General features: G+C 37.5%; 1 protein-coding gene across 2 annotated transcripts in view; it reads right to left on the bottom strand.

The window, feature by feature from the left end:
* ME1 (malic enzyme 1) overlaps positions 1 to 20942 on the bottom strand; it is a 216267-nt gene that overhangs the window by 91895 nt on the left and 103430 nt on the right. For both annotated transcript variants that reach the window (XM_033235546.1, XM_033235547.1), the window contains exon 6: positions 2715 to 2818. In XM_033235546.1, coding sequence (XP_033091437.1) covers positions 2715 to 2818 — 104 coding nt within the window. The remainder of the gene's footprint in view (positions 1 to 2714; positions 2819 to 20942) is intronic.

The raw sequence follows: 20942 nt of genomic DNA, 5'->3' as shown, positions 1-20942 counted from the left end.
AGTGTCCATGTAAGTATCTAAACAGCATGCAGGGGTGGTCCCAACTAAGTTATCCATGGCTGTTGGTGGGTCCATGTTGCACTATAACTTCTGTACTATGCCCTTTCTTCCAAAGAGGTTTATCCCAAAGGTACTCCATTTTTTTTTTTTTTTTTTTTTCAAAAGAGTCTTGCTCTGTTGCCCAGGCTGGAGTGCGGTGGTGTGATCTTGGCTAACTGCAACCTCCACCTCCTAGGTTTAGGTAATTCTAGTGTTTCAGTCTCCAAGTAGCTGGGATTACAGGCATATACCACCATGCCTGGCTAATGTTTTTGTATTTGTTAGTAGAGACAGGTTTTCGCCATGTTGGCCAGGCTGGTATCCAACTCCTGGCCTCAAGTGATCCGCTTGCCTCGGCCTCCCAAAGTGCTGGGATTACAGGTGTGAGCCACTGTGCCCGGCCCAAGGGTACTCCTTAATAAACTCTATCTCAGAGTCTGATGTCTAGGTAACCTGTAACAATCATTTCCCACTTTGAATTTAAGTTATGTTTCTTTTTAAAATAATCTTGGGTTTATCTTCAGTACAACTTCTCAATTTAATTGGGTAGTGTTAGGTTTCACATCTAAATCATTTCCCTGAAACAATGTTATGACAGAAGGTATTTTTTTAGTCTTTCGCATTTTTCTCTGGAACTACAACCCCTGATTTATAGGTGATCTCTACATTTAAAATTATTGCTGACACTTGTCAATCCCTGTTTCCTTACAAAGAACTTAGGTAACTCCTCAATTCCACATTAAAAAAACAACAGTTTTTCTGATTCTGGATTGACACAAAATATTCAAAATTCACTCATATCTCATTGTTTCCCAAAAACTTTTCATTGGTTCCCAATAATAATTCCTTCTCCCCTTATTTCATCAGCACTTACGTGCACCTAACTTGTTAGCAGTGTCTGTTTGTTAAAGTTGTCTTATTTAGATAGACTCTATTCCAGATTGCATTTCCATTCCTTTTATACAACCTTACACTATTATCTATACAATCTCTTGATTAATGGTGCTATTGAGGAAGTTGGATAATTTCAAAACCTTACATGAGCGTTTCACAAGATAAGGCACTTTAAATATGAAAAGCTATTAGAAATTAACTGTATTATGTGATCTCAAAAAAAATGCAGAGTTTCTCAACTTATTTCTATAAATAAGTGTAGCTTAATGAAATAGGTTAAATAATTACAATAAATAAATCAAGCATGTGGTTCTAAAATGTAGTCCATACTAATTGGCAAATGTACTCAGCATTAAAACCTTGAGTAATGAGAGGTTAAATGCATTCTAAATGTTGTGCAAGCTGATGAAAGCACTTTCTGCTGTTGGATACAACTTCTTAAAAATAAACATTATAATAAAAAGAAACCAGAAGTGCATCTCTAGTTACAGTTAATTCTAGTGATGACTTTATTTCTAAGAAAAACCAAGGCAACATATGTGTTTTTAAATAGCATGTGGTTTCTGTGGTTATACAGTAACCAAGGGATGATTGTCAGTGTGATAAAATTCTCTTCGAATATATTACTAAATTATGGTGGGAGCCTCTTTTCTGAAAAAAAAAAATGGAAAAATTTACTATAGCATCTGGCCCACAATCAAATGTCAACTTGAAAAGATGAAAATACAGGTTGAGCAACCCTAATCCAAAAAATCCAAAATCCAAAATGCTCCAAAATCTGAAACTTTTTGAGCGCTGATATGATGCCACAAGTTACCCTGAACACATTATTTTTTTCATTGCATTAATGGTATATTAACTATGTTTTTTGCTGTTAAGGATTTATGTGTGATAAGTGCAAAAAAAGATTGCTTATTGGTAGCATATAAAATTCAGAGTCAGGGATAATGGTGATGCCAAACAACTGTACATTGTCCACATGGGTAGCTGAGATAGTGACATCTTTGCCTCGGATGGTTCAATGTACATAAACTTGGCTTTACACGCAAAATTATTTAAACTTTTGCATAAAATTACCTTTAGGCAATGTGTATATGATTTATATGAAACATAAATAAATTTTGTGTTTAGATATGGGTGCCATCTCATTATATATATGCAAATATTTCAAAATCTGCATAAACACAATGGTTTCAGGTGATTTGGATAAGAGACACTCAACCTATATAGTACTGCATTTTAATCAAATATTATAGTTTTAATCAGAGATGTGTGGATCATGATGGACTGTCCTGTTCTTGCTCCATTCTGGACCCTGTGGACTCTACCAACTCATGCTCAATCCCCACCTCTTTTTCTGCTTTTCCTTTGTGGCTGATGGTTGACCATAAAAGAGTCAAATATCAGCCACAAAGATGACTGAAGATCAGATTTTATCATCAACCAGAAAGTATAGATTGTCAATAAACACAAAAAGGTTTGCAGGTAATTTAGTCACTGGTCACTGTCTCCTTTACCATAATCATGCATTTCAACAGCCACAGGTTCTAAAGATTCTTGTAAAAAAAAAAAGTAGATTCAGGGACAGCAACAGAGACAATCTTTTCTGGATAGACACATGATATTATCATTTGTCCGTTAACAGTCATGAGGAAATAGGTAGGATATATGCATTCAAATTACTTCTAATTATTAAACCATATTGCATAAATCTTTGATTTTTTAATAGTCTGTTACATTATTGTTACTGACTAAAATATAGATAAAATAAAGATACATACTTGGAAGAAACCGACTCCATGAATTCGTCCAAAAAATCATCATATTCAGAACCTCTTACTCTTCTCTGCCGTAGTCCAATGTAGAGTGGATCTTTAAGTAACTCCTATTTAAAAAAGAACCATAATAGAAATAACTATAACCAAGTCATTTATTGAGCCTTAGTTTCTTCATCTGTATAAAAGGGATAAAAATAGAAATAAAATCTTACCATACTGATTTAGAATTAACCTACAGGGTAATTACTTAATGTTACATAGAATATATTGTAATATTTATACACCAAATAAGAAAAAAAATTCCTGCCCAGGAGCAGTGGCTCACACCTGTAATCCCAACACTTTGGGAGGCCGAGGCAGGCCAATCACGAGGTCAGGAGATCAAGAGCATCCTGGCTAACACAGTGAAACCCCGTCTCTACTAAAAATACAAAAATTAGCCAGGTGTGGCGGTGCGCACCTGTAGTCCCAGCTACTTGGGAGGCTGAGGCAGGAGAATTACTTGAACCTGGGAGGTGGAGGTTGCAGTGAGCTGAGATCACACCACTGCACTGCAGCCTGGGTGACAGAAGGAGACTCTGTTGCAATTTAAAAAAAAACAAAAGGAAAGAAAAATAATTCCTGAATGTTAACATTCTAGACTATTCTAAGGAAAACAAAAAAAAATTAAAATATTTCATTTGTGTTAATTAGAAAAGTTCAATTGAGATTTTACAGACAAAGGTAATCACACAGAGAAATAACATTTAGTTTTGAAATACTGCTTAAAGAATGGAAAGATAGCAATTCCTTTCTTAATTTTCCACTTCCAAAAGCAAACCATCAAACAACAGTTTTATTTTGCCTTTACTATGATAGTTAACAGACTTTAAAATAAATTTTTTAGCCTTTACTAGTGTTTTCTTAAAATTTTTTAACTTTACACAGTTTAAGTTGTTTCTTAAACTAAGAACATTGCCCTGTATAAGTTTTGGTATATATAATATGTAATATCACTTTTATTAAATCAGTTTTGAAATCGAGATATAATTTAAATACAATATAACATACCCATTCATAAAAAAATCTCAGTAAACTAGAAGCAGAAAGGAACTTCCTCAACGCAATAAAGGACATCTAAGAAAATCCCACATATAGTAGCATATTTAGCAGTGAAAGACTGAGTGCTCTTCACTTAAGATAGGGAACAAGACAAGGATATTTACCCTCATCACTTCTACTCAACACTATACTGGAGACCCTAGCTATTACAATAAGGCAAGAAAAAGAAAGAAATATAGTTTGAAAAAAAAAAGAAGCCAAACCTTTTTTATTTGTACACACGATTGTGTACATAGAAAATACTAAGAAATCTACCAAAAAAAATCCTAGTAGAAAAAAATACATGAACTTAACACGATCACAAGTTATAAAGTAAATATACACAAATCAATTGTACTTCTATATACTTGCAACGGACAGTTAAAAATGAAACAAAATATACAACTCTATAATACCAGCCCAAAATGCAAAATTCATAGGGACATATTTAAGAAAACATGTGTGAGACCTGCTCACTGGAAAATACAAAATATTGCTGAAAGAAACTCAAAAACACTTAAATTGGGAATAACCTGCAAAAATAAGTAAATAAATAAATAAATAAATAAGACCAAAGTGACACCTTCAGTAACCTAGAATAGAGAAAATTGAAATAATGAATTTGTGAATCTGGCTAATGAGATTTCCAGGCAGAATGCTGACTTGGTTTCTTGTGGTTATATAATAAGGTCTAAAACAGGGAAGAGCTAGAGAAGAAAATGTTCAGTTTGTGAGCAAAACTGAAAGAAAACAGGACACAGGGTTTGCTGGTAAAAGATGTGCATAGTAAAATAAGGTCTTCAAAGATCAAATTAAGTGTGTGGTTTTAATAACTTTTTCAGAAATCTCTGAATGATTTAAAGTGAAGACTAATAGATCACCTTAACTAGACAAAAGGAACTGGTCGCACAACATTCTGCCATGCCAGCCAATATAGGAAGGAGCCTATTTTGAAAAGAATTGTGAATGGAGCCTCTGTCACATTGAGTAGACTATAATCTGATACAGAGAAGGTCTAAAGAGTTTTTAAGGGCATGGTACTATCTTGGATTATTAAGACAGAGACACTTCAAAATGAAAATAATTATCTGGGTCCTCAATTTTCTGTAGTCAGTAAGCAGACTGAGAAAGTTATTCAGCTGCTAATACAGATCATTTCTTTCTTTTTTTCTTTTTTTTTTTCTTTTGAGGCGGAGTCTCGCTCTGTCGCCCGGACTGGAGTGCAGTGGCCGGATCTCAGCTCACTGCAAGCTCCGCCTTCCGGGTTTACGCCATTCTCCTGCCTCAGCCTCCGGAGTAGCTGGGACTACAGGCGCCCGCCACCTCGCCCGGCTAGTTTTTGTATTTTTAGTAGAGACGGGGTTTCACCGTGTTAGCCAGGATGGTCTCGATCTCCTGACCTCGTGATCCGCCCGTCTCGGCCTCCCAAAGTGCTGGGATTACAGGCTTGAGCCACCGCGCCCGGCTACAGATCATTTCTTATGACAGAGAAAGGATATCTCAGAGGACAGAGCCAAGAACCCAGAGGGCAAAACCAAAAGCCTAAAAAAGAACCATGAACTACAGAACCACCCTGAGGAAACTGAATGGGCCCTACTCAAAGAATATTCCCTTCTCTTCCCCATGTAGTTGGCCTGGCAACATGTGTCCCGTGAGATTTCAGAATTGCTATGTACCATTTAGAGCCATATGATTCCTACTCCTCCAGCTTTGAATGAGAATGTTGATGGCGGTTATTCTGTCCCTGCCTCACCATTGTATGTTTGATGTGTGGGAACACAGAAATGAGCTCCACCAAGGAGCAAAACCCAAGAAACGTCATTTGCATCTAGACCAGATTTAGATGACAATATCTTGAACTTTGGACCTGCTGCTATTAGTGGGATGAAACTTTTGAAATCCTAGGATGGTGATGAGCACATTTTGCATGTGGAATGTGACCAATTTCTGAAGAATGAGAACCGATGTGGAGAAAGGCCCCGCTGTGCCAGGCATCCTAGCCTTCCTAGCCATTCCATTCCTAACTGCCAGCCCACAGAATCATAAACATTAATAAAACAGTAATTGTTTTAAGCCATGGAGATGGTGATGTTAAGAAGGTTAAACCTTCGGATGTTAAGAATAATCCGAAGAGGAGTTTACTTAAAGCCAATAGAAATGATAGCCTTTCTTCACACTTGTTGTCCTGTTGTAATTAGTAATGGCACTCTCTGTCGTTATGAAATTGTTTTGGTTTGGCCAATATATCCTTTGTATAATGTATTGCATAAGAAGAGTTAAGGATTTCCAGCTAGCTGAAAGTTAACAAGTTATATCACATGAATGTATTTCAGATGAAATGTAAAAACTGAAACCAAGTGCTGCTGTAAAGTGCAGCTGTTCCTTAAGGCATAAAAACTTTAAACAATCTACTGGCAGGCTTCTGAGCAGCTGAGGTTGAAGTGCCAATGTGCTACTAATGACTGCCAGAATTAAAATACTTTCTACATGTCTAGAATATATTTAGACTTCTAAAATGTGAATTAGAAAAATAACAAAATTGAAAAAAAATGTTACATGTTTCCCCTTCTCTTTTCTCCCTCCTTTCCCATGTTAATGATTAAAGTATATACCATAAAGAAGTCTGACTACAATGTAGTCAATGACAAAGATTTATGAACAAGACAGAGATATTGAAGTAAATCAGAAAGTTAAAAAATTCGTGATTCCCGGGTAAGATGACCAAATAGGAACAGCTCCGGTCTGCAGCTCGCAGCAAGACCAATGTAGAAGGTGGGTGATTTCTGCATTTCCAATTGAGCTACCCGGTTCATCTCATTGGGACTGGTTAGACAGTGGGTACAGCCCACAGAGGGCAAGGAGAAGCAGGGTGGGGCATCGCCTCACCTGGGAAGCACAAGGGGTTGGGGAACTCCCTCCCCTAGCCAAGGGAAGCTGTGAGGGACCCTGTCCTGAGGGACCATGTACTCTGGCCCAGATACAACACTTTTCCCATGGTCTTCACAACCCACAGACCAGCAGATTCCCTTGGGTGCTTACACCACAAGGGCCCGGGTTTCAAGCACAAAACTGGGCGGTCATTTGGGCAGACACCAAGCTAGCTGCAGGAGTTTTATTCCATACCCCAGTGGCACCTGGAATGCCAGCGAGACAGAACCATTCACACCCCTGAAAAGGGGGCTGAAGCCAAGGAGCCAAGTGGTCTTGCTCAGCAGATTCCATCCCCGTGGAGTCCAGCAAACTAAGATCCACTGGCTTGAAATTATTGCTCCAGCACAGTAGTCTGACCTGGGACACTCGAGCTTGGTGTAGGGAGGGATGTCCATCATTACTGAGGCTTGAGTAAGCAGTTTTCCCATCACAGTGTAAATAAAGCCACTGAGAAGTTTGGACTGGGTGAAGCCCACTGCAGCACCACAAAGCCACTGTAGCCAAACTGCCTCTCTAGATTCCTCCTCTCTGGGCAGGGCATCTCTGAAAGAAAGGCAGCAGCCCCAGTCAGGGGCTTATAGATAAAACTCCTATCTCCCTGGGACAGAACACCTGAGGAAAGGGGCAGCTGTGGGCACGGCTTCAGCAGACTTAAACATTCCTGCCTGCTGGCTCTGAAGAGAGCAGCAGATCTCCCAGCACAGCATTCGAGCTCTGCTAAGAAACAGACTGCCTCTTCAAGTGGGTCCCTGACTCTCATGCCTCCTGATGGAGAGACACCTCCCAGCAGGGGTCAACAGACACCTCATACAGGAGAGCTCCGGCTGGCATCTGGCAGGTGCCCCTCTCAGGGGAAGCTTGCAGAGGAAGGAACAGGCAGCAATCTTTGCTGTTCTGCAGCCTCCGCTGGTGACACCAAGGCAAACAGGGACTGAAGTGGACCTCCAGCAAACTCCAGCAGACCTGTAGAAGAGGGGATTGACTCTTAGAAGGAAAACTAACAAACAGAAAGGAAGAGCATTAACATCAACAAAAAGGATGACCATGCAAACACTCCACCCGAAGGTCACCAACAGCAAAGACCAAAGGTAGGTAAATCCATGAAGATGAGCAAAAACCAGCACAAAAAGGCTGAAAATTCAAAAAGCCAGAATATCTCCTCTCCTCCAAAGGATCACAACTCCTCACCAGCAAGGGAACAAAACTAGACGGAGATTGAGTTTGACTAATTGACAAAAGTAGGCTTCAGAAGGGGGTAATAACAAACTCCTCTGAGCTAAAGGAGCATGTTCTAACTCAATGCAAGGAAGCTAAGAACCTTGATAAAAGGTCAGAGGAATTGCTAACTAGAATAACCAGTTTAGAGAAGAACATAAATGACCTGACGGACCTGAAAAACATGGCATGAGAACTTCATGAAGCATATACAAGTATCAATAGCTGAATCAATCAAGTAGAAGAAAGGATATCAGAGATTGAAGATCAACTTAAGGAAATAAAGTGTGAAGACAAGATTAGAGAAAAAAGAATGAAAAGGAATGAACAAACCCTCCCAGAAATATGGGACTATGTGAAAAGACCAAACCGACATTTGGTTGGTGTACCTGAAAGTGACAGGGAGAATGGAACCAAGTTGGAAAACACACTTCAGGACATTATCCAGGAGAACTTCTCCAACCTAGCAAGGCAGGCCAATATTCAAATTCAGGAAACACAGAGAACTAAGTAAGTTCTTTGAAACCACTGAGAACAAAAACACAATGTACTAGAATCTCTGGGACACAGCTAAGGCCGTATTTAGAGGGAAAGTTATAGCACTAAATGCCCACAGGAGCAAGGGGGAAAGATCTAAAATTGACACCCTAACATCACAATTAAAAGAACTAGAGAAGCAAGAGCAAACAAATTCAAAAGCTAGCAGAAGATGAGAAATAACTAAGATCAGAGCAGAACTGAAGGAGATAAAGACATGAAAAATCCTTAAAAAATACATGGTTTTTAAAAAGATTAACAAAATAGACAGATTGCTAGCCAGACTAATAAAGAAGAAAAGAGAGAAGAATCAAATAGAAACAATAAAAAATGAAAAAGGGGAGATCACCATTGATCCCACAGAAATACAAACTAACATCAGAGAATACTGCAAACACCTCTACAAATAAACTACCAAATAAACTAGAATATCTAGAAGAAATGGATAAATTCCTGGACACAAACACCCTCCCAAGACTAAAGTAGGAAGAAGGTGAATCCCCAAATAGACCAATAACAAGTTCTGAAATTGAGGTAGTAATTATAGTCTACCAACAACAGCAACAACAGCCCAGGGAGACAGATTCACAGCCAAATTCTACTAGAGGTACAAACAGGAGCTGGTACCATTCCTTCTGAAACTATTCCAAACAATAGAAAAAGAGGGGCTCCTCTCTAACTCATTTTATCAGATCAGCATTGTCCTGATACCAAAACTTGGCAGAGACACAACAAAACAAGAAAATTTCAGGCCAGTATCCCTGACGAACATTGATGCAAAAATCCTCAATAAAATACCTGCACACCAAATACAGCAGCACATCAAACAGCTTATTCACCATGATCAAGTCGGCTTCATCCCTGGGATGCAAGGCTGGTTCAACATACGCAAATAAATAAATGTAATCCATTGCATAAACAGAACCAATAACAAAAACCACATGATTATCTCAATAGATACAGAAAAGGCCTTCGGTAAAATTCAACACCCCTTCATGCTAAAAACGCTCAATAAACTAGGTATTGATGAAACATATCTCAAAATAATAAGAGCTATTTATGCCAAACCCGTGGACAATATCATACTGAAGGACAAAAGCTGGATGCATTCCCTTTCAAAACTAGCACAAGACAAGGATGCCCTCTCTTACCACTCCTATTCAACACAGTATTGGAAGGTCTGGCCAGGGCAATCAGGCAAGAGAAAGAAACTGGACCCTTTTCCTTACAACTTAAACAAAAATTAACTCGATATGGATTAAAGATTTAAACATAAGACCTAAAACCACAAAAGCCCTAGAAAAAAACCTTGGGAATACCTTTTAGGCCATAGGCATGGGCAAATATTTCATGACTAAAACACCAAAAGCAATGGTAACAAAAGTAAAATTGACAAGTGGGATCTAATTAAACTAAAGAGCTTCTGCACAGCAAAAGAAACTAGCATCTGAGTGAACAGGCAACCTACAGAATGGGAGAAATTTTTGCAATCTATCCATCTGGCAAAGGGATAATATCCAGAATCTACAAGTAACTTAAATTTACAAGAGAAAAAAAAAAAAAAACCAAAACACTCCATCAGAAAGCTGGCAAAGGATATGAACAGACATTTTCAAAAGAAGGCATGTATGTGGCCAAAAACTTGAAAAAAAGCTCATCATAACTGTTCATTAGAGAAATGCCAATCAAAACCACAATGAGATGTCATCTCATGCCAGTAAGAATGGCAATTGTTAAAAAGTCAGGAAACAACAGATGTTGGAGAGGACATGGAGAAATAGAAATGCTTTTACACTGTTGGTGGGAGTGTAAATTAGTTCAACCACTGTGGAAGACAGTGTGGCGACTCCTCAAGGATCTAGAAACAGAAAAATCATTTGACCCAGCAATCCCATTACTGGGTATATACCCAAAGGATTATAAATCATTCTACGATAAAGACACATGCACACATATGTTTATTGCAGCACTGTTCATAATAGCAAAGACTTGGAACCAATCCAAATGCCTATCAATGTTAGATTGGATAAAGAAAATGTAGCACATATACACCATGGAGTACTATGTAGCCATAAAAAATAATGAGTTCATGTCCTTTACAGGGACTTGGATGAAGCTGGAAACCATCATTCTCAACAAACTAACACAGGAACAGAAAACCAAACACTGCATGTTCTCACTCATAAGTGGGAGTTGAACAATGAGAACACATGGACACAGGGAGGGGAACATCACACAGCGGGGCCTGTCAGGGGGTGGAAGGCAAGGGGAGGGATAGCATTAGGAAATACCTAATGTGGATGACAGGTTGATGGGTGTAACAAACCACCATGGCACGTGTATACCTATGTAACAAACCTGCATGTTCTGCACATGTATCCCAGAACTCAAAGTATAAAAAAAAAATTCTTCCAATCATAATAACGTCCCTGTAAAAATTAAGTTTTTTTAATTTCATATTTTTAATTAAGATAATTAAGGCTTGAATAATGAGTGCATTCTTAGAGATTTGACTGACAAAAAAATTAGTATCTACAAAAAGCAATTTAACAACATTATTCCATTTTGATAATGGTTCCACAGACAAAGTAGAATGGCACAGAAGTGATATTAATTTACTAGATTAAAAACTTCTTATTGTCAGGAGCGAACACTCAATAGATCACTGTTAGAGAATAAACACTTGGTATTAAGCAAGTACTTAAAAAAGGGTGGAACTTCTTTAGCACGAGGTGTTACGTTAAATGCGTGTGTTGCCACTGAAGACTTATGAAAATTTACAAGGCTGAGAAAAGGAAAAAGATTGGGGAAAAAGTAAGGAACAAGACATATGAAAATATAAGAGAGCTCAAAAAAGGAGATAAGGAGGGTATATGTTGGTAATTATACTAATTATCTTACTGTTAACATTATCTCAATTCTGGACCCTTCAGAGTTTATAACTGAAGCATCCATTTATTTGAAGTTAATAGTAATCACTATCAAATCCTGGGCCCAAGTGATTCTCCTCCCTCAGCCTCCCAAAGTGTTGGGATTACAGGTGTGAGTCACTGAGCCTAGTCTCCTCCCAAAGTGTTGGGATTACAGGTGTAAGTCACTGAGCCTAGTCTAATATTCTCTTATCGACCTGAAAGTATTCTTTAAATATTAAGAACATTATACACCTTTATCTTCTATACTAATGTAACTATTCCTCATTTTAGCATTTATTTTTAAACTTTATTTATAATCTACAGAAAATTATTTTCTTTGCTACCATTTCTCCTCTTTTGTTACGGATTCTATAAAGATATATAAGTTTTGCTGTTTTGTTGGCTCGTGTTATCAACAAGAATAAGCAAAGTAACCACCACATTTAGGTAAGAGTCTAAAACTAGTACCACTAAAATGTCAGCATGCATATGAGCTGGCATGACTGTTAAAAAGTGCTAGAAATAAAAATGATTAAAATTTAGTTGTGATTCAGTATGTCTGGAGTATGGTGCAAAATTCTGCATTCTTAACACATGCCCCTGATAATTCTGAAGTGGTGAGGAACTGGTATTGTTATTTCAAACTTGTATTATTAAGTTAAAATAAAACCATTCTACTTCCTACTAGGTTTCTGTCTCATTCAAATGAATTTTCTGTTTTGTTCTATACAATCAGTATTTCTAAAATTTACCTCAAAATTTCAAGGAGTTCCTGCTAGTTATAGTGTGTATAAAATCAAACTAAAGAAAGACTCCATTCTCTTTCCCAAGGCACTAGTGTAGTGTCTCAGGAAATAGATAAATAAATTCTTGATAAAACCTATTATGATCTTCTAATTTAGAGAGGATGAGGCAAAATGAGACCACAAAGAGCAAGCAAATGAAACTCCAAACCAAAATCCTGGGAGTTGGGAATTTTCTTCTCTCCCCTGGCTTTACTAATGATGACTGGTATTCATTTCAACACAGGACCACTTGTCTGAAGTGGCAAGCAATATGAAAGGATAAAGGGTAGAAGTGAAGGAGGGCTGAAAGACAGATGATGATACTATAGTTGGTACCACGTGATAAGCAAAATAATGACTCCCCTCCCTACCCCAAAAATGCCCACGCTCTAATCCCTGAGAACTGTGAATATGTTATCTTATGTGCTAAAAGAGACTTTACAGATGTGACTAAGGGTGAGTCCTTAAAAGTGAAAACTTTTCCTGGCTGAAGTCAGAGAAAGAGAGGTAAGATGGAAGCAGGCCAGAGAAATGCTGCTATATTGCTGGCTTTGAAAATGAATAAAGGGGGCCATGAACCAAGGAATGCAGGCAATCTAGAAGCCAGAAATGGCCAAGAAATGGAATACGGCCATATTGACACCTTTCATAACTTTAACCTTTTGAGACTGTGTTGGCCTTTTGACCTACACAACTATAGGGAAAATGCATTTATGTTGTTTTAAGTCACTAAGTTTGTAACAATTTGTTACAGCTGCAATAGAAAACAAACACAGGCCACAATTTAGTGTCAACATCAGATTCTGTAGACAGGCTGGAAGATACACAAAGTCTATAAGGTTTTTCCTTCATTCAGTTTCTTTCCAACATAGCTGGTTCATGCCAAAGATGAAGACTACTTTCTGGAACACACAGGGGAACTGTCTAAATGGGAAAGATCACTCTTCAACTTTGCCAGTTCAAGCTCCAATAAGGATTCTATAGTATGGTACACTGTACACATCAACCAGAGGCCAGACTAAACATAAAACTAGACACAGAAAAGCTGAGACCTGGAGCAATGGTTTAATAAGCAAAGAATATGCAGAAATGACATTCTCCTACTCATTCTGCCCATGACCTCTTGAGGACTGACCATGTGCTATGGGTTGAATGGTGTTGCCCCCAAATTCGTATGTTGAATCCCTAACCCCAGTACCTCAGAATGTGATGTATTTGGAGACAGAGTATTTAAAGAAGTAATTAAGTTAAATGAGGTCATTAGAGTGGGTCCTAATCCAGTATGACTGGTCCTTTTAAGAAGAGAAAATTGGCCAGGTGTGGAGGCTCACGTCTGTAATCCCAGCACTTTGCAAGGTCGAGGCAGGTGGATCACGAGGTTCGGAGTTTAAGACCAGCCTGGCCAAGATGGTGAAACCCCATCTCTACTAAAAATACAAAAATTAGTCGGGCGTGGTGGCGGGTGCCTGTAATCCCAGCTACTTGGGAGGCTGAGGCAGAGAATTACTTGAACCTGGGAGGCAGAGGCTGCAGTGAGCCAAGATCATGCCACTGCACTCCAGCCTGGGCAACAGAGTGAGACTCCATCTCAAATTAAAAAAAAAATAGAGAAAATTAGGATACAGACATACACGGAAGAAAAACTGTATTAAGACACCAGAGGAAGATGGACATCTGTAAGTCAAGGACACAAACCAACACAAAGAAGAAACCAATCCTACGAACACCTTGATCTTGGACTTCCAGCCCCCAGAACTTTGAGAAAATAAATTTCTGTCGGTTAAGCCACCTAGTCTATGGCACTATGTCACAATAACCCTAAAAAACGAATATACCATATAACACATGAAAAGGTTCTTTAAGACATAATAATGTCCAAAGAAGCATGAAAGGAACACAAGGAACATCTACTCAAATTATTTTTAGTCAAATAGCAAGCCTCAATATTAGTCATATACAAGAAAAAATAGACATATAATCAACATAATTTCTATGGAAATATTTGGCAACAGCAAAAAAAAAAAAAAAAAAAAAGAGAAGGAATCAAACATGATATGCTCTAAAGAAAATTTACCTCAGGTAACAAGTAAATTTTATATAGCAACTACTTCACAATTAAAGAAAATGTGGACTGTGAAATAAATAGATGAAAGATGAGATGAAAATATAAACACAAACACCCTACCTAATTTAATACTTAGTATTATTAACTTAAAGAATAAGAGTATTTTGACCTTAACAAAATCAAAATGGCCATTATTTTAAAGTCAAAAAAACAATAGATGTTGGCACCATGTGGTGAAAAGGGAAAATTTATACATTGTCATTGGGAATGTAAATTAGTACATCGTCTATGGAAAACAATATGGATATTTCTCAAAGAACAAAAAGTAGATCTATTATTCAATCCAGCAATTCCACTACCAGGTATCTACCCAAAGGAAAAGAAGCCATTATATCAAAAAGACACCTGCACATGTGTGTTTATCACAGCACAATCCACAATTGTGAAGATATGAAATCAACCTCAAGTGCCCATCAACCAATGAGTGGATAAAGAAAGTTTTCACATATATATCATAGTATACCACTCAGCCATAAGAAAGGATAAAACAATGTCCTTTGCAGCAACTTGGATGAAACTGGAGGCTATTAACCTAAATGAAATAACTCAGGAATGGAAAACCAAATACCGCATATTCTCACTTACAAGTGGAAGCTTAGCTATGGGTACATAGGAGCACACAAAGCAGTATAATGGACACTGGAGACTCAGATGGGAGGAGGGTAGGAGGTGGGTAAAGAATAAAAAATTATCCATTCGGTACAATGTTTTTCAGGTGACGGGTACACTAAAAGCTCAGAGTTCACCACTATATAATTCATCTGTGTAACCAAAAACCACTTGTACCCTTAAAGCTATTAAAATAAAAAATAAAAATAAAAGAATAACAATATTTTTTAGCCAAGTACTTCTGTGTACTTCTGTTTTGGTGTCTTAGTTCCTCAAATTTCCTTTAGTTGAAAGCTGTAGAAGCTTAAAAGCAGTCAGGCAAGTGTATCTTTATGGCAAGTGAAGAGTGTCTTATTAACTGGCAGCTAATTCCGTTTCTGTTTTCATTACTATCCAGTACACGTAGGTATGATAAAAGAGGAAAATATTTATTATTTGTATGAAAAGGGGATTTACTTTTATTAAAATTTGCTAGGGTATTCTGGGTAAGAAACTAAGTGTTATTATCAAGCAGTTTCTATATTTTTATTATGAAGTGTAAAACTATGCAGAGATTCAAAAAAGCAATTAAGATTAAAAAGTATTACTACAGGAACATTTTGACTAAAATCAGTTTTCCACATGTGAAACTGTCACTACATAAAAACACCATTACATTTTAAACGAACTCATAGACTCAGTCATAATTAAGTTTTCCTTCTGTCTTCTCAGTAAAGCAGCAGTGAAAGAATAAATACAAAAAACAAAATGTCAGAATGAATAAAATAAGAACATTATGAGTGGCAACTCAGTTGATTCCAAATATTTTTCTATTCTTCACCACATTATAAGTTATAGACAGTAAAATTTTAGATTAGGATGTTTTACAGGCTAAAATATTTCTAACATATCTTGAACTCCAAGAGCTCAAACAGAAAGTTATGTGTTGGAGTATTTCTATCTATTTTAAGCAACAGAAAAGTTAGCCCAGAATCTTACACAGCTTCTATTTTTACCCTGAAAAGTACTGTATTGCTAACGGAATACAGTTGATATGTGTAGCTCAAAAGTCAATAAAATTAAGGGCAAATTGAGTCAAAGATGAAAACATATTTTGCTTAATAAATGCAGCATACCTTGATCAGTTTTTGGAAAAAAAAATACTTGCCCCAAAATTAATTCTTCTGATTAACCAAATAATATGTAACCATTTCTTTGCTTAGAAATGTTAAATACTATATAACATTAGCAGAATAGCAGAATAGAATATTGTTGCTATTGTGAATGAGTTAATTTTTAACTGGTTATTACAATTACATAGAAAAGCTATTAAGTTTTCAATATTTGTTTTAAAGCAGCCACTTTACTGAGTGCTATAATTTGACCACAATATTTTTTAGTTGGTTTTCTTGGGTTTCAGTAATAAACATATTACCTATAAATAATGATAATTTTGTCTTTTCCTGTCAGTTATATCCCCTTTGTTTTACTGTCTTATTACACAGGCTAGAATTTTCTGAATGATAAAAAAGAGAACAGCCGTGACAACAGGTGTTCTGTCTTTTAAAATAATGCCTCTAGTATATCACCATTAATTATGATGTAGCTAATGGTTTGAATAGATTTCAAACATTATTTCGACATTAAAATATTCTGCAAGATCTTACTTGCCAATATTTTATAAAGAACTTTTGCTTCTACATCTATATTAATGTGAGGTAACATTTACTAAGTGCTCACAAAATGCCAGTCACAATTTTAAGCATTCTAAATGTATTAAACCATGACAGCTCTATGAGGTAAGTACTCATTTTACATGAGCAAAACACAGAAACACCACTAGTAAGTGGTGAAACTGGGAGCAGGGGTAAATATGAGACTACTTAGCAATTTCTTATTATGTGCTAATTTTTTTTTTACCATGTTTGGATATCAAGGTTATGCTCTTTTTAAAAACTGAAATGTTAAGCTGTCAATTGTAATACACTCTGGGACAGTTTATATAGCATAGGAACTATATTTCCTTAAAAGCTTGATGATCAAATCCTTAATCTTATCTGAGTTTAAAACTTAATTCTGCTTAATTAACAATAAAATTTACATCTATTTTCCTTTTTGTCTGTTTGTCTCTTATACTTTTATTTATTCTGTGGATGGACTCTGGTGACAGTTTACAAGCATTCAACCAGTTTAAATAGGGCCTAATCCTTTTATCTAGTAGCTTAGCGACCATAACTGAGAGTCACCGGGTGAAGGCTGGCCATTGCAGAAAGACTAACCATGTGATCTGGGGTAGAGCCTTTGCGTCATATAGTATAGGCCAACCTGGAGACTGAGTTCAACCACCTGGACAATCAATCAATCAATCAATCATGACTAGGTAATGGAGCCCCAATAAAACTCTGAACAGTGGGACACATGTTGATATTTCATATCTGTACTGGGAGGGTAACACGTCCTGATTTTACAGGAAAATGGACACTTCACATTTGGGACTCTTCTAGACTCTTCCCTATACATTTCTTCTTTTGTGTGATTTTAATGTGTTATCTTTCACCCATAATACACTGTAACTGTGAGTATAATAGCTTTCAGTGAGTTTTTTGAGTCTTAGCAAATTACCAAGTCTGAAGTTGGTTTTGGGAAGTCTTGAACTTGCAGTTGATGGCAGAAATGAGGGCAGTCTTGAAGAGTATGTATACCTGTAAATTTTGTAGTTTAACTAACTCTGGGTACAGCTAAACTATCTTTTATAAAGGGAACAAATAATTTATTCTCCTTTTAGAATAAGAACTCTAGTTGATCATTTGCTAGTATACATTTTTACAATTAGATTCCCAAAATATGATTTATTTAAAAAGACAAGATGCAAGAGAATAACAGTAATACAGAGTTTAAGAATAAGAATGAGGCTGGAGAATAGGGTCTGGAGGCAGGGAACCTAAGGCCGTTTTGCACTGATTCCTAGAACTAAATTGAAAGGAAAACCCTAACTTTCTATGCCTAAGTAACAAAATGACCAGAGGCTACTCCCTTTGCAAACCCCTACCTTTTCTGCTGGCAGATGAGAAATTCAAAGTACCTCTGATTGGTTGGTTTTTGCAACCAATCAGACGTTTGCACAGGAGTGTAACTTTGTAACTTCACTTCAGCCTCTGATAGGTTGCTGTCCACACCAATCAGACTGACTGTGGGCCAAGCCTTTATTTGCATAGAAACGCAGTTTTGTAACTTTATCCTCCCATTGGTTGCTTTCCACAACCAATCAGATGTTTGCTAGGAGTGTGACCTTTGTAACTTCACTTTAGCCTCTGATTGCAGGCCACCACTTCATTTAAATGGGGTGAACACCAATTGGCCAATGGGAGACCTCTAGGGGGTTTTCGGACCTGAGAAGATTCTGTATCCAGGTCCTCCAGCGGCTGCTCAGGCCCATTCCCACTCTGTGGAGTATGCTTTCATTTTCAATAAATCTCTGCTTTTCTTGCTTCATTCTTTCCTTGCTTTGTATGTTTTGTCCAATTCTTTGTTCACTGATAACAACAGTATATAATAATTGGTAGAGAATTGGTTTGCTAAATGCCTTCAAATGCCTTTACCAAAGAAAGCAATTAATACATACTGAAACTAGTTACATGTGTATCTCCTCTTCTAGATTCAGAGCATCCTGCTGGCAAAATCTTACATTTTTTACACCAATATTATCTAGGTTTTGCTTAGGCTTTGATGGATAGCAGATATTCAATACTTTTTAAAAATTTGTTTATTGATACATACATTTGTATATTTTTATGGAGTACATGTGATACTTTGTTACATGCATGGAATGTGTAATGATCAAGTCAGGGTATTCAGGGAGTCCATCATCTTGAGTATTATTTCTTTTCTTTTCTTTTTTTGAGACAGAGTTTTGCTCTTGTTGCCCAGGCTGGAGTGCAATGGCATGATCTCAGCTCACTGCAACCTCTGCCACCAGGTTCAAGCAATTCTCCTGCCTCAGCCTCCCAAGTAGGTGGGATTACAGGCATGCGCCACCATGTCCAGCTAATTTTGTATTTTTAGTAGAGACAGGTTTTCTCTGTATTGCTCAGGCTGTTCTCAAACTCCCAACCTCAGGCGATCCGCCCGCCTCGGCCTACCAAAGTTCTGGGATTACAGGTGTGAGCCACCGCACCCAGCCACCTTGAGTATCATTTCTATGTGTTGATAGCATTTCAAGTCCTCTCTTCTAGCTATTTTGAAATATACAATACAGTGTTGGTAACTGTAGTCACCCTACTCTACTATCAAACATTAGAACTTATTTCTTCAGTTGACATATTTGTACCCATTAACCAACCTCTCTTCATCCTCCCACCCCACCCTGACATACACACACCCTTCCCAGTCTTTGGCAACTATCATTCTTCTCTTTACCTCCATGAGATCAACTTTTTTAGCTCGGGTGTGAGAACATGGGATATTTGTCTTTCTGTGCCTGGTTTATTTCACTTAACATAATGAGTAGGTACTCAATATTGGTATAATACCAAATGCAATTTGAGGAGTTTCAGAAAGGTCTCTCAAAGACCTCTGTCACTCTCAAAGTGACAAAGGTATTCTCTGGTGACCTGTCAAAGAGTTAAAGGTTCACCATTCACTTAATTTTCTTCCCTCAATATTCCTGAAAGTCCAATGGAAGTAAGCAAAATCTCTAGAAATAATACACAGCATTTTAACAGTAGATTCATTTAGATAATCAGATTATTTTCTAATTATCAGCTTAAAAATTCTGAAATGTAGTATGAACCAGACATGTCTTAATTAAAAAAAAGAGAGAGAGAGAGAGAAAAAAGCTAGATCTACAGCTGGGTAAACTAAGAAATTTCGTGAAGGATAGGTGGATGGGTTCTTCAGGCTGAGGAAGTAAGATACTGGATAGAAATGTAATAACATAAAAGCAATGAATACCAAAAGATGAAAGAAACATACACTAAACAGAGATAATGTGGAAAATTGAAGACAACCATCAATCTGGCAATTTTAAGACCTACTTCCATGAAATCAATTCTTTCATATAATACAATCTCGCTCATGAAATTAATTCTTTCATATAATACAATCAATGCAAGAGTCCTAATGTTACAGTTTCACTAGTGCACAGTCTTTTATAATGTCCACATTATACAAACAATCTCAATAAATGGCACAGGGTTAAAACTGTTTAAAACTTCACTGTTATCCCAGTGAAGTAGGAGGATTGTTTGAGACCAGGAGTTCAAAACCAGTCCGGGCAATGTACATAGCAAGAACTCGTCTTAAAAAAAAAAAAACAGTTTAAAAAATTAGCTGGGTGTGGTGGTGCACACCTGGAATCCCAGCTACTTGAAAGGCTGAGGCAGGAGGACCGCTTGGGCTCAGGAGTTTAAGGCTGCAATGAGCTATGATAGTGCCACTGCACTACAGCCTGGGTGGCAGTGTGACATCCTATTTCTTACAAAAAAAAAAAAAAAAAAGCCAATTTCTAACATTTTTGCACGTCTGTTTTGTCATTATATATTCCTCCTCATTTCTCCACAGAATTTTTAAGATGTATTACCTATTTTTGTGATTTTTAAAATTTGATTTCAATGTAAACAAAAAGTTACCCAGTTGTGGTGGCATGTACCTGTAGTCCTAGCTACTTGGGAGGCTGAGGTGGCAGAATCACCTGAGCATGGGAGATTGATGCTGCAGTGAACCATGATCATGACAGTGCACTCTAGCCCAGGCAACAGCAGTGAGATCCTGTCTTAAAGAAAATAAAAACAAATAGGTCGGGTGCAGTGGCTCACGCCTGTAATCCCAGCACTTTGGGAGGGTGAGGTGGATGGATCAGGAGGTCAGGAGATGGAGACCATCCTGGCTAACACGGTGAAACCCCCTCTCTACTAAAAATAGAAAAAATTAGCCGAGAATGGTGGCACGTGTGTGTAGTCCCAGCTACTTGGGAGGCTGAGGCAGGAGAATCGCTTGAACCTGGGAGGCGGAGGTTGCAGTAAGCGGAGATCACGCCACTGCACTCCAGCCTGGGCGACAG

This window comes from Trachypithecus francoisi, unplaced genomic scaffold (genome assembly GCF_009764315.1).
Source record: "Trachypithecus francoisi isolate TF-2019V2 unplaced genomic scaffold, Tfra_2.0 Lachesis_group15, whole genome shotgun sequence".
Taxonomy (NCBI): Eukaryota; Metazoa; Chordata; class Mammalia; order Primates; family Cercopithecidae; genus Trachypithecus; species Trachypithecus francoisi.
The sequence above is the reverse complement of the archived record's forward strand: the minus strand, read 5'-3'. Positions and strand labels throughout refer to the sequence as shown.